We start from the raw sequence: 14,953 nt of genomic DNA on the forward strand, positions 1-14,953 counted from the left end.
TCATTACTAATTTCTAATCCTAATGGGTTCTAGAGAATTTAAATGAAACCCGAAAGTATCATCTCTATTCTGTTCTATTTCTTGTCAATATCCGTTGATTTTATAGCCATATCACCTCTTGAATAAGTGGAAGTCCTGTGTACAAGCAGGGGAGGCAATCACAACTTGGGACACTGGTGTGGACACTGACACTCTGAAATTCATTGGTGCCAAGTCTGTATCCGTACCCGAGCCTATGGTAAGTAGTTTATATTGTTTGATTACATAGTCATCATTATCATTACAATGGAATTTTAGTGGATGTATAAACATCTTTATTTTTTATCATACACAATTTTGTTCTTGTGCTTTTTTTTTAGGTTGTATTTTAGTGAGAAATTGAAGAAGTACGAGGGCTCTTTCATAATTAACCGAAAAATGCCTGTAAAATCCGCGTTTTTTATGCTATCAACAAAATTCTTGCACGTCTTCATACCTTGACTCGTCCTTCATTTCTCTACGTAACAGACAAGTCTGTCGACACACTTCTGCCAACGCCGCACCATGGAATAGATACCCTCTCGGAAGAAATTTCCGTCAAGGTTTTGTAGCCATTTACGCACATGGTCAACAAGCTCTTCATCGACATCAAAGCGCTTTCCTGCCAGCTCACGTTTCAGTGGCCCACAGAGGTGATAATCAGATGGTGCGAGGTCTGGACTGTGTGGTGGGGTGTGGCAAAATCTCCCATCCATATTTCTCTAGCCAACCTTGCGTGACTCGTGCTGTGTGGGGTGTAGCAATGTCGTGTTGCAAAATGACCCCGTTGGTCAACTGCCCTGGGCGCTTTCTGCGAATGGCCTTCCTAAGCTTGTCAAGAGTTTGGCAGTACCTTGCAGCATTGATTGTTTCTCCAGGGTGTAAGGTTTCGAACAGAATAACATCACGACTGTCCCAGAAAACAGTTCCCATTATTTTCTTTGCTGACCGCATGACTTTGAATTTCTTCGCGACAGGTGAGGATGGGTGTTTCCATGTCATCGAATCTTGCTTTGTTTCTGGGGTGCAATGGTGCAACCAAGTCTCATCACCGGTGACTATGCTGTCAAGAAAAGTCACATCGTACCCTAGAAAGTCTCCGCCGGCGTTGGCAGTATGCCCGTGAACCCTGCGTGAGCTCTTGCTTCTTCTCAAAAGTTCCCTGCAGATGTCCAATCTTTGTTCTTTATGATTGTCTGTCAATTGCTTTGGAACCCATCTTGCGCTGACTTTTCTGTAGCCAAGTTCATCAAATACAATTCTATGGGCAGAAGTTTCCAAAATTTCAAGACTGCTTGCGATTTCATGAAGTTTCAACCTCATGTCTTGACGAATAAGCTCATCAACTCGCTTCACATTGTCTTCTGACGTCGCAGTTATCGAACGCCCTCTCCCTTCCCTGTCTATCAAGTCGGAATGGCCGGCTTCAAACAAATTACACCAGTGATAGACTTGTGTACGGCTTATAACATGCTCACCATATACACTCTGAAGTTCTTTATGAATTTCGGTAGGATTCAGACTTTTGGCGTTCAAAAAACGTATGACAGCTCTGATTTCCTCCTTTGACCAAGTTTCAAGGTGGGCCGCCATCTTTAAAATCGTCTAGAAATTCATTGTGCAAAATGATGCATTTCATAATTTCTGGGAATATCCGTAAGGAAGTAAGGAATATCATGTCGTTTACAGAATTAAAAAATCTCCTCTGGTTGCTGAGCAATGGGCATTTTTCGGTTATTTCTGAAAGAGCCCTCGTATTAATCTGAATTTATTATTCAGTATTGAACTTTGTACATGGGGAAGGGGGATAATCTATTGAAGATACCAGTAGAAAGTGATTTTATCAGTTCAAATGTTTTATGAAAAATATGAAATTAAGATTGATAATCATAATATTACTATGCCTTCATATGCACATTATTTTAGTATGACTGTAAAACAAGTTATAGTTCGTATTTCACCAGCAACTAAAAGAATATTTCCAAACCACAAAAATGTCTCGATTAATTCAAAGTGGAATTGCCTTTAAAAAAATCAAAATCATGTAAGTAGACAGAATGAAATATACAGATATATAGTTCTGTTTCAAAGAAAAAATAGAAGAACCTAGGTTTGAGCAGCATGGCAAAATGAGCAATAGTTGTTGTTTCTTTGCACAAAGAAAACAACAAGATATCTAGAGGAGGTTCCAACCTCAGTCTCTCTGGTGTTAATGAATTAACATTACCTCGCCATCTTGCCCTTTTGTGTAGATTGTCTTGCTTTTGGAAATTTGTCATGTCATTTTTTTCAGTATGACTATAAAAAAATAAAAGCTATACCTCTTATTTCCATTTTTGGATAGTTAATATTTGATGCATGGGACTAGGAGCGCAACTGAATTATTTAAAATTACTCATGTTTTGCCCTCTATCTTAAGACTGTCCATCAAACCATCAAGAAGACCCATTTGGCGAGGCAACTACAGAGGATACAGGAGGGAACCACGATTAACTGGGCCTCTGCTGAATCCTTGGCTATGGGTTCTCTGTTGTATCAGGGTATGTAAACAATTAAGAATATATCTAAAATATTGTAAGCTCAAGCCTGGTGGAAAAAAAATATTAAGACAATTTTCATTCTTTATCGAAATGGTAGAGTGCTAAGTGGAGGGTTTTGCCATTAGCAATTGCAAGTATAAATCTCACTGAGATTTTTTTAAAATAAATCGAGGGAATTTCCAAGCACGTTTGCAAATATTCTATTATACCTTTAAAAATGTGCACAATTAATTAAATTGAAATTTTAAATATATTTACATTTTTGTTGTTGCTGTTTTTTTTGTTTTGTTTTCTTTTGTTGCTTTTGTTTGTTTGTTGTTGTTTTTTTTTGCTTTTTGGTCACCATGTAATTGTTGAATGAAGAAAGCTTTAAAATTAATTTGGAGACTGTTTGAAAGTGTTCGGGAGTTGTGGAACCTAACATATAATTGCCATGAGGCTGGTGTCATTAGCTTGATTGTATAAGAAGAGTTATGTAATACCTCAATTAAGAAGAAAGATCTTGTTTTACTAATTCATTCCAGGATTCAATGTTCGTATTAGTGGACAAGATGTAGGTCGAGGAACTTTCAGTCATCGTCATTGTATGCTAGTAGACCAGGAATCTGATGATATCTACATCCCCCTCAATCACATGCACAGTCAGCAAACAGGATTCCTGGAGGTAATTCATTCATTTTTTATTTTTATACACAAATATTTAAAATTTACTTTTTGTTTATCTTTTCATTTCTGTATTTAACTATCTTTATTCATGAATTGTTCACTTAGATATTTATTCGTTTATACAAATGCCTTTCACAACTCACACTATATGCCATGTCCCATGAGTATATCATGATTTGGAAATTACAATGAGTGTGAAAGAATTGGAAAATCAGTCAAATGATCATGTTTGATTTTTAGAGATAGATAGTCCACATACTTTCATGAGTACTTTGCTTTTTATCTGAAGCAAAATATGATATTGCAGTGTTCGTGTTCAAGGAAATCTATAAATTGAATAAATAGCAATTAAAAGTTGAAATCAATAGATTGTGAAAAAAAAGCGTTGAAATGCTCAAATCATTAGAGAAAGAAATAACAGAATACATCTACATCTAAAAGCAAAACCCATAAGATTTAATGAAGATTCTTGACAATTGCTGGCTTACGGGTTTGGACTGAGTTTTCTGCATCATCCAACATATGTGTGCACACATTTAAATAATAGTATCAAGTGACAGGGGAGAATAGTCTACGATCAAATAGGTGATAAATATAGCAATCTCTGGCTCTGGCATTGTGTTCTTTGAAAAGGCATATCCCCATTTCACTCATATGTGAATGGCTAAAGGAAGAGATGTAGATGATATAAATCTTAAGAGTGTTTTCATCAAAGGCACATAATAGACGACTTGTATAATGTGAAATGGAAATTTTGTTCTGTCATACGAAAGGAAATAGTTGAAGCTTTATTATGGGCATTGAGCTTGATTAAATCACTGACATGTACTATAATAGAAGTGCCAATATTTCAGTACTTGCAATTTATCAAAATCAAGATTGAGTATCGTGTTTCAATTGTTTAGCCCAAAGCTTCAAAATCTATTTAATCACATTGTAAATATGGGACATGATGATGGGCGATAAAATCAAGCATGAAAAATTGTCTTGACCTTTTGTATCTTGGTTGCCTGTAGCTCCATAAATAGACTTCTGAATTCACACACATAGAGATCTCTTGAATTCATGTTCTGTTTAAATTTCATCATAGTGCAATTGACTAAATTAATTGTTATTGATTATTGATCCCATTTTCAGGTAGCAAATAGTGCATTGACCGAGGAAGCTGTCCTAGGATTTGAATATGGTGTTAGCCTGGAGTCCCCAAATAACTTAGTCATTTGGGAGGCCCAGTTTGGGGATTTCTTCAATGCTGCCCAGACCATGATTGACACTTTTGTATCAGGAGGGGAATGTAAGTCCAATTTGATTGTTGTGGATATGAATGCACTGATTTTTCGAGGCAACATTGTGTACAAAGCTTTATTCTTTGTCTTGTGACTATAAGAAGTCATTTTGCTTATTTTAAAGACATCGGTTAGATTAATAGATTTAAGGACGTATTGTTTTGATATTATTTGAAAATATAAAGCCATTCGAAAGTGTGATCTTTAGCGGGTGGTTGGATGGGAGCATCACCCTTGAATCATATACCTATGATGTTCGCATGGGTGTACGATCCAATAGTGATGTCGTTTCTTCTTCTCTTTACTAGCCTATCCTGCTTCTTTGGTTTGTGATTGTATTTTTGACAGGGGATATTTTTTTTTCTGTAAATCTTCTGCCTGTTTGTTCTTGGTTATTTATAATTTAGCTTATGATATCTTTAGGTTATGATTTTGATTTACATTTGTACTATTTTTGTTAGATTGCTTGTTTTTTTGTTTCAGCGGTCTCTCATATAACCTCAATTGTGTTGGAAGAGACCTAAAGCAACAAACAAACAAAAAAAAAAGTGTGATCTTTAATTAATTCCCTAAGTGTAAAACCATAAACATCTTTTCTTCTTTTTTTTTTTATTTGTTCCATGTCTATAGTGAAATGGCTGCTTCAGTCTGGTATGGTGATCTTGTTGCCTCATGGGATGGATGGGGCTGGTCCGGAACATTCCTCCTGTAGAATGGAACGCTTCCTGCAGGTCATGATCAGCTATAATATATAGCTATAGTTTTAGCTCCATATTAATCTGTTGATATTATCAATTTGATCATGATGTTACTTTTTTTTCAACCTTTTCTTTTTTGCTTTGATTTAGTAATTGCTCCCAAATTTTGTTTGTTTATTATACTCTGTCTATTGTGATTCAATTCCCTATTTTCCTTACCAACTTTATGAAAATCGTCACATTCGTTTCGGTACAACCAACATTTTTTAAAAGTCACATTTCTTTTACACATCATAAAATCTGAAGAAATGTTTTTGTTATAGTTATAAGAACATAATGCTTTGTTTTAGAGATAGTTTTGCAGAACAAAATTATGTATACATGAGTTAAGAGTTTTAAAAATCAGTTTTCATGTTGGATGGGTATGACATTTTAGTTGGCATGAAGAGAGTAAATTATCCAGTGTTTGAACTTTAACTGTGGAATTTTGTAAGAATACGACTAATAAAACAATTTGCCAAAAATAATGGGAGATGAATCAGAGAGGGAAGTCATCTGATAGAAAAATAGATTATGACTCCTCTCTTTATCTCATTACTTCATTAGATGTGTGACAGTAAGGAAGATAAAGTTGATGGTGATGATGTTAACATGCAGATTGTACACCCCACCACTCCAGCGCAATATTTCCATCTACTTAGACGGCAGGTAAGTTGTCATCAAGCCGTTTTTGAATACTGCTAATTTTCAAAGTTTTGAATGCTCTCACACTGTCCTGAATGCCTGGAACAAGTATTTTAACAATATGCAGATCATTCTCATCCCCAATATATTCTATGTAGTAAATATCTTACAATGTGGCATTGGTGCATTGCACCTTTAAGGGATACATATATGCCCATAATGTAATTTATTCCTACAAAGAGCCATTTTGCTCTCAAAACAGTGAGATGGTAAATATCTTATCAAATTTTGTATTATGTCAATAAGAGGTCTTGTGTAAAAATTAACTATTTACATCAGCTTTTTGGCTTTCCTTTTATATAAATTCTCATACAAATAACACTTGATGAAACGGGTGGCCATAACTAATCAGGCTGATATGAAAGTTATTAGCGATGCCAATCGCACAAAGGTCCTTTGGCCTAGATATAGGTCACACAGTGCCCCCAATTGTGGGTTGAGGTAGTTTTGTGTATGTTTTTGTTAAACATATCATTACAGGGCTATTTGTCAATGAACATGACATTAAAGTTTGCAGTCACTTAGTAAAGAGGTCAATGAAATATTTTTAAAAGCTTAGTATTTTCCACAAAAAAGATTTTTAAAAACAACAATTCTCTTAATACTATTAAATAGCACCTGTAACAGCACTTTACCCCGTCTTAACAGGCACTAAGCTCTCGGCCATTGCTAAATTAGATTTGGTTAATATTTTTTATCTTAGTCAATGTGCATTAAAATACTTGCTGATCAAATCCCAAGCAATAATGGAAAAAGAAATTCCTATTTTCAGATGATTCGTGATTTCCGTAAGCCATTAGTTGTGGCATCTCCAAAAGTGCTTCTTCGCCTTCCTGCTGCTGTTTCAACTCTGACAGCCATGGCACCGGGAACACACTTCCATCCCGTTATCCCTGATCCATCCATTCAGTCTTCAGACCTGTCAAAAGTGAAAAAGGTCATTTTCTGCTCTGGCAAGCACTACTATAATCTGGTGGAAGAGAGGGGGAAACGAGGAGTGGCAAATAACATTGCTATTGTTCGCCTTGAGGTAAAATTGAACTTTTCATCCATACCATTCACTGGTTGTTGTCATTTTTGTTATTGTTTCATAAGTTAGTTCACAACCTTGTACTTCACACTCAACAATTTTATTTATCTGATAGTTTTCCTTAGAATCAACTGTGTTTTACATTGTGCAATTACTTGGAATGGAGTATTATGGCAAAGTTGTGTAGTCGTTGCACGATTAAAGTTATGCAGATGTCATGTGCTGTTTTACAATTTTAGGTCGAAGCGAAATTTTAGTATGGCTTCTATCTAATGCTTGCACAATTCTAAATGCTAACATTATTTACCTAATTTTTTTGTCAGAATAATAGCAGATAGGATGATAAATTTTACATGACTTTGTAAGTATAGAAGGAACAAAATTGACTTCATGCAGCTCTTTGTCAATGTTTTTAGCAAGCTATTTTTATGAGTAGTTCTCACTAAATTGTATCAATCAGATTATAAACGTTCAAGGTCACACATAGTTTTGTGTGTTGTTATGTTATATCCGGCTGAAGGATGTTGTAAGGTTTTTTTTTGGATAAACGCATAGCATCAATAGAAAAATTATGGACGCATGAAAGTAAACCTTATAATTTTATAGTTCATAAAAGTTTACATTCTCTGTAGTTTTGTAAAGTAGATGATAAGAAGTCTTGTTGTATAAATTATTGAAACAAAATCAACCAATATTACTATTTTTGCACATTTCATTATCCCAGTAATATTGTGTGTTTTTGAGAATACATGGCAATGTCTGCTATTATTTCACCACCCTGTCATTAAGCCGATAATGAGGAGACAGATAATCAAATATTCCACTGGACATTGCAAGAAAGACAAAGTTTACATAAATATTGATTGGATTATAATCACTGAGAGGTGATTAATGGAATGAATTACGTTTTAAAAATTTTGAATGTCTGACCCTCTCAAGTATTTCTTGCTTTTTTTCTGTATTTTTTTTCTGAAGCCCCTGTTCACCCAGACTGGTTGATATTTTGCAAGTAAACATCAGTAGCTATACTTTTGTGACGGTTACTGACCAATTCTCAACGGACTAAAAACATGTTTTACTGTTGTTTGAGGGCACTTGGAGCAAATAACCCTTCATTGCATTTCATCAGCAAACTTATAAATGTCACAATGTTTTTATTTCAGAGTTTGTGTCCCTTTCCTGTGCCTGATATACAAAAGGCTCTTGAGTTATATTCTAAAGCTGAAGGTAACTATTCAGATAATTCTGTGATCAAATCACAGATTGTTACTTTAATATATCAATTGTTTCAAGCTTGACTTTTTTAATGGACCTCCTCTTTTGGATTTACAATTAAATTACTAAATTAAAGGAATATAATGATTTTTTTCTTCTTATTTTGATTTAATGCATCTGGCTTGTAGCAGGTTTTTCTAATAGTTAAGTTCTTGTTCTGACTCTCAAATTTTTTAATGTATTCGCAGAGTTTGTATGGAGTCAGGAGGAGCACAGAAATATGGGGGCTTGGAGTTTTGTCAATCCGCGTTTCTCTAACCTTGTTGGCCAGCAGGTAATTGGTGTTTTTAGAATTCATATTAGACCAATTATTTATTCATTTCTGTAAAGGTAAATACCATAGTTTAGTCTTGCATAACAATATAAAGATTTTATAGTTTATATCCTACATAATAAAGAAGAGAATATTATTTTATGTTTGAAAGTCTCGTGTTTCACCATATATGTAATCTTTTAATGGTGAGGCTAAATATTTTGCTGTTTGTAACTGCAGATCAAACTGTTTCCAACACGAGAGCAGTAACATTGATATGACTAATGTAGGCCAAGTTACAAATTAGAGATCAGGCACGTCTAAGATCAGAATCTGAAAAGGTGTGTATGGAACAGTGTGATACAAACCAGAAGGAAATAAAAATACAAGGAACAATCCCAAAAGAGACTGCCTCCAGGCAGGTTGATTTTTTGGGATTAGTTTTTCTTGTATTTTTGTTTTTGTTTTGTCTGGCACTCTTTTAAACACACCTTTTCAGATTTTTAGCCTGTGTTGCATTGCTTTTACCGCTGTGTTGGTGAAAGTTAGCAAGACTGAGTAAAAATTTAATATGCCTGGAAAGGTTGAAAGGATCTTAATCTTTATATGCTGCTGCTTCTGTTGTTTATAGCTGTACTCTTAAAATATTATTAACATTTAATTTAATTCACTGTTGATAATGATTGTTAACTGTGCATTTTTAAAAATCATGCTATTTTTAATATATTTGTTTTTAAATAGCATTTTAAAATAATCAGGATTGAGATTTTGAACTCCTGGTTTTTCCGTTGTAATTTTTATGATTGTAAATTCCGGTTTCTTGATTTTCTCTTATACTTTGATATGATAAGGTGAAAAGGTATATCTAAATTCCATCTTAATTGTCTCTTCATCAGCTACAATATGCAGGACGTGACGTATCTGGTATTCCCGCTGTTGGAATTGGCAAAATCCATAAACAAGAATGTGTAGAGATCATGGATATGGCATTCAAGTAAATGATGGAAATATTGCTCTAAAACACAGTGACTTGAATTGCCAGTGAAGCCATAGTAAATTTGTTTGCATTTGTTTTGAATACACTTTACATTGTAAATTGGTATGGACTGAATTCATTTAAGTTGATTGCTTTTTTTCATTTTATTGTGCTTTTTAAATGATATTACCTTAGCTGTTTTATTTTTTATTATTATTGTTTATATTTTGTGTGCGTGTGTGTGTGGAATGGGCATTTTTTTTCAAATGTTTTTTTTATTTGAAAATCATGACTGTTGTCATACCGTTATAACTATGATTCATAAAAAAGAAGCTTTTCAATTGTTGCAATACATTCCCTCACTCCCACCTCCATTTTACTTGGAATCTATGGTTAGAATGCATAATTAGCATTCTTAACCTTTTACTCATAAATAATGAACGTATAACACTTTGGACTACATCACTACTTCTTTTAGGCATTTTAAAGTAATACTTTTTCCTTTAAAAACTAATTAGTATAAGAAGTCTGGCATCTTAGGTTAATCATATTTTTAGAATGGATTTCTTTATTTTAGGAAGAATTTTACAGACAACATATTAGATATCTGTAACAGGTGTTCTCGTCTAAATTGTCATTTTATTTCACCATATTTTGCTGTGATATACTGATATATGGTTTCATGGGTTTTTTGGGGTTTTTTATTTTTGGATTTTTATTTGATTTTTCAGTTATTTTAGTTGGCTATTTTGTAAAGATCTATATTTATATTGCTTTATTATTTTATTTGAGACAAACCGTTTATAGATCCCAAAGAAAAGTTTCACCGGTGTTTTGATTCATTTCATTTTTACAAATTGGAATGAAATTGAAATGTCTTTGATGCTCTAGTAAGGCATGTTAAAAAAATCTTTGATGGGCATGAGGACAACAGGCGAATTAACAAACAATAAAAAAAATTGATTTATTTGTGCCATGGATTTCTCATTATGCTATTCAATTATTTTGTTAAGCATAAACATGTTATTTGGTAATATGTTATTGTTATTCTTACATCTGGTTCAAAGCATAGCCTTTGAATAACCCTGTCACAAATGGCAATAAGATACCAATTTTACACTGTCCATTTATTTGTTTTTATTACGTTGAATAGTTATTATTTGACTATCCCAACATGCCCTCATTACTGACACTGAAAAGACCTGTCTTACTTATGTAAAACCCATAATTGTAAGTTTGTTTTGCATTGATATTTGATATTACAGTCCAGTGAGTGATCATAGAATCAATTTATATTCTTGTGAAATCGAAGTATCAATGCCTAATTCCCTTAGTTTTTGTTAGCAAATTTCAAATTTATCATCGTGCACAGGTTGTGCATTTATTTTTAAAAATTTGTTTTAAAATGTTGTTTTTCTTTACTTTGATTCAAAATAATTACACCATTTTAATGTGATATACAGATTCTTTCATTGGAAGTATAATTTTTTTTTTTTTAAACATAAAGCATATCTGATATAAAAGCTATTTTGGGATGAGAATCTATTCTATCAGATTTCCAAAGAAAAGATCCATTTCATGCCAACCCTATAGGCAATCTTCCGAAGAAAAAAATACAATGATTAGGTAGACTCAACTGTACAACAGAAGTCCCGAGACTGAATACCCCACTCAAGGCAGGTGTATCCTTGGCATATTTCTCCTCTTTTATGCCAGAAGCTACTCGAGCATTTTGTTTCCTATCTTTTTTGTCTGGCTCTGTATCATATACAACTTTAAAACTTGTTACCTTTCACCTCTGCCTAATCACAATTTTCCACTTTTAAGATATCAAGTAGTTTTAATGCTTGTGGAATAAACACAAATTTAGATATTTCTATCACATTTAAAGTTTAAATTTTCCCCTTTCCTTGTTTTATCCTTAAGCTTCCCTGGAAAACTAACGAAAAATGGCTCACAATTACAATACAGTGATTAAAATCCCAATTTCTTTTGGTTATTGTCGATATCAGTTACCCTTTGACAATGTTTCAAATTCCTATTATAATCAGATTTACTCAAATGGGACCATAATTAAACCTAGATATTTTATAATATTAGAAGCATATGTTTTTTTAAAAATAATTGTTTACAATGAGGGGTTTAAATTGTAGTTTTTGGGGTTTTTTTTGTCTTCATTTCATTAATTTATATCTAATAATCCAATAGTTAGAGGACCTGTCTGCAACATTCATAAAGATGGATTAAACTATCATTTCCTTATAATGACTAGACAATATTTTGAAAGTCACTTATAAAAGATTTTATTTTACATAGACTTAACGGCTTCAGGTATAGGCCATTTAGTAACATGTAATGAAAAGGGCATCATTGAGGCTAATGTCTGCTCATTCTAGAGAGATTTATGAGTGATTCTACGCTACCTTATTCTCGATTCGAATTCATTCTTCTCACCTTACTTTTCTTGCGGCTATGTGGTCTAGTGTTATGACACTCGCTTTCGGATTGGAAGGTTCTGGGTTCGAGCCTCACTCGTCGCATAGTTGGGTCCTTGGAAAAGGCTCTTTACACACATTCTCTCACTGTACTCAAGTGTAAATGAGTACCTGGTCGTTTACAGCTTTGACTCTGTCAGAAAAAAAATTGTAATATCGCCTAACAGGCACCATGTCTCTTTCTACTTATTACATGTTGCTGTTGGTCATGGACCCTTTGTAAAGCACTTTGAGCACGTTTAGTGGATATTACGCTGTATAAAAGCTCAAGTTGTTTTTTTTTTTGGGGGGGGGGGGTTTCTAGGGCAGCAGTAAGTTATCTAAAATCTTTTGACTGCCATTGAAAGAAATTTATCAGAGGTTTCATAAACCCATTAGAAAGGAAAAGAAGAAAAAAAATGAAGTTGCCAAACTAGCATTTTTAGGGCTGTTTGTTTTGAAAAAATGGTTTATTTTTAGCTGCTTAGTGTGAAATATTGTTGGCTTGCCTTTAAGCTTACTTGCATGCGTGAAATGGAATGGCCATGAGGTGCAATGGGATTTATTTATTCCGTCATTGATCATATTGGGACATAATATTTCTTCCTCATTTAGCAGTGATGTTTGAAGAGATATTCAATATTTAATAATTAATGGACAGAATGCCTTCATTTCTGAACAAAAACCCATCCAGTGACAACAGTTACTTACTGATGTGCATATATGCTTGGAATTGGAATTTCCATTTTTACTTTCCAAACTAACTTTCATTTCACAAAAAATCTGTCTCGAATCTTTTGACCATCCATGGTGGGTGGAAAAGTCACCCTTGTTGTGTCCTCCTATATCTGATTTTGTTTTTCTGGTTGCTTTTTGTTTTTGTCTCGGAATTATATTTGCTTGGTTTTGTCCTAGCCCTAGTCACATGTATAGTAATAGATTTGGGGGATATTTTTTCCTTGTAAATCATCTCTCTCCATTTGTTTTGTACTATTATATATATTTGTTTTTATATGACATTTTTTAAAGATCTAATTATATTCCTCCCAGTGGGAGCCTGTGCTTATGTCTAGATGAGAATTTTAAGTGATTGCAAACAAAGCACTTTGATAGTTTGTTCTTGATATCTATTTTTGTTCCTTGTTTGAACCAGTCTCCTTTGTCTAATTTTTTTCTCCGTTTCATTTAGAATTCTTTTTTACTGTCCCATCTTCTCATTTTTTACTGGCACTGAAATGACCTAAAAGTGTCATTAGTGCTATCAAACCCATAAAAATAACCAAACTCCACAAAAATATCAATATTTTACAAGTTTACACTTTTCTTGGGGGGTCGTGATAGCTCAGTTAGTAGACTAGTAGCTTCACAAGCAAAGGCGACCAAGACCAATCCCAGGTGCAGTCAAGAATTTTTCGGACCCCTGTGTCCACCCAGCAGTGAATGGGTAGCTAGGTACGTTGGCTGAGTGGGGTTCCTAACTTTCCATAGTGGGCAGGGAGGCACTTACTGTGTCTTCTATCCCATATATCTGTTTTCCAACTTGCTTTTTGTCTTTGTCTTGGAATAAGATAACTTGGTTTTGTCCTGGCCCTGGCCGGATACCCTGCCTGGCTGAGAGCGAAACAGTCGAATGTATAGTTGATTTTGGGATATGATATTTTTTTCCTTGTAAATCATCTCTCTGTTATGCACTATATTATGTTATGTTTACATGTTACATATGATTTGTAAACATTTGAGTGTATTCCTCTTAGTAGGGGCCTGTGCTTGTCTGTATGAGACTTTTAGGTGATCTCAAACTAAGTACTTTGAGAGTGTTCTCTTGGACTCTACATCTGTTTCCTATTTGAACCAATTACCCTTTGTCTTACTTTTTCTTGGGTGCTTTAATAGTAATTCTAGAACTTTTTACTATCCCATTGTCTTCCTTTTTACTGGCGCTGATATGACCTTAATGTGTTGCAAGCGCCGTAAAACCCTTAAAAACAAACAATATGTCTGTTAGATATGGTAGAAAGTGCTTTGCGATAGATTAGCGTCCTATCCAAAGGAAAGCAAATAATTACTATTGTCCATTTCAAGCTATAGAAACCAAGATAAACTCCTGCTCTATAGGGCCTAATGGCTCTGAAATAAGTTTTCTTGGGCATTCGCAATAAACTACATGTTGATTTAATTTTGGTTGTGCAAACATATCTCTACTATGAAGTATTATTAATCAGGGTCAAATGCTTTTAATTGTAAATCTGTTGTAATGTTAGATCATGATGCCAGTTAAACCATTTGAAGGTCATTTTCGTGGGCATTAGCAATAATCTACATGTTGATTTTAATTTGGTTGTGTAAACATATCTCTATTACTTTTAGGATGTATTATTAATCAGAGTCAAATGTTTTTTATTGTAAATCTGTTGTAATGTTACATCACGATGCCAGTTGAACCATTTTTTTAAAAGTGTGTAAACATATCACTGTTACAAGTTTTAAATAATCAGTGTCAAATATTTGTTGTAAATCTGTAGATCATGTTGCCAGTTGAATCATTTTATAGTATATTACTTGTTATTTTACCATCAAAATGTTTAACAACATTACTCAGACAAATAATGAGGTTGTTTTTTTTGTTTTTTTGGGGTTTTTTGTTTTTTTTTCCAAATATCTATTCGAGATTGATAGATTAATATAGGAATGAAATAATGGTAATGTTTGCAAAAGTGTCATAAATATAATTTTTATATGAAATACTTACTTGCTTAAGCCTTTAGGCTCCCCTCGGAGCATGGGCTTTCAACTGTCTTCCTCCATCTTGCTCTACTCTGGGCCACCTTCTCTATTTCACTCCAGTTCATTCCAAGCCTCTTCAGCTCTTCTGTTGTTGACCTCCTCCATGTGTTTCTGGGCCTTCCCCACTTTCTCCTTCCTTGTGAATTCCATGTCAGGGCTAGCCGGTTGATGTTGTTTGGTGGCTTTCTTAGTGTGTGCCCACTCCATCT

General features: G+C 34.0%; 1 protein-coding gene across 1 annotated transcript in view; it reads left to right on the top strand.

Moving 5' to 3' along the window:
• Window positions 1-12,380, top strand: part of LOC144957157 (2-oxoadipate dehydrogenase complex component E1-like) — a 38,421-nt gene extending 26,041 nt beyond the window's left edge. The window contains exons 14-23 of the mRNA XM_078888177.1: window positions 107-238; window positions 2,438-2,558; window positions 3,083-3,222; window positions 4,362-4,518; window positions 5,141-5,241; window positions 5,815-5,916; window positions 6,725-6,982; window positions 8,146-8,209; window positions 8,446-8,531; window positions 9,407-12,380. Coding sequence (XP_078744303.1) covers window positions 107-238; window positions 2,438-2,558; window positions 3,083-3,222; window positions 4,362-4,518; window positions 5,141-5,241; window positions 5,815-5,916; window positions 6,725-6,982; window positions 8,146-8,209; window positions 8,446-8,531; window positions 9,407-9,508 — 1,263 coding nt within the window. The 3' untranslated portion in view covers window positions 9,509-12,380. The remainder of the gene's footprint in view (window positions 1-106; window positions 239-2,437; window positions 2,559-3,082; window positions 3,223-4,361; window positions 4,519-5,140; window positions 5,242-5,814; window positions 5,917-6,724; window positions 6,983-8,145; window positions 8,210-8,445; window positions 8,532-9,406) is intronic.
• The last annotated feature ends 2,573 nt before the right edge of the window (window positions 12,381-14,953 follow it).

This window comes from Berghia stephanieae, chromosome 1, assembly GCF_034508935.2.
Source record: "Berghia stephanieae isolate SIO BIC M18660-M18661 chromosome 1, UCSD_Bste_1.3, whole genome shotgun sequence".
Classification (NCBI taxonomy): domain Eukaryota; kingdom Metazoa; phylum Mollusca; class Gastropoda; order Nudibranchia; family Aeolidiidae; genus Berghia; species Berghia stephanieae.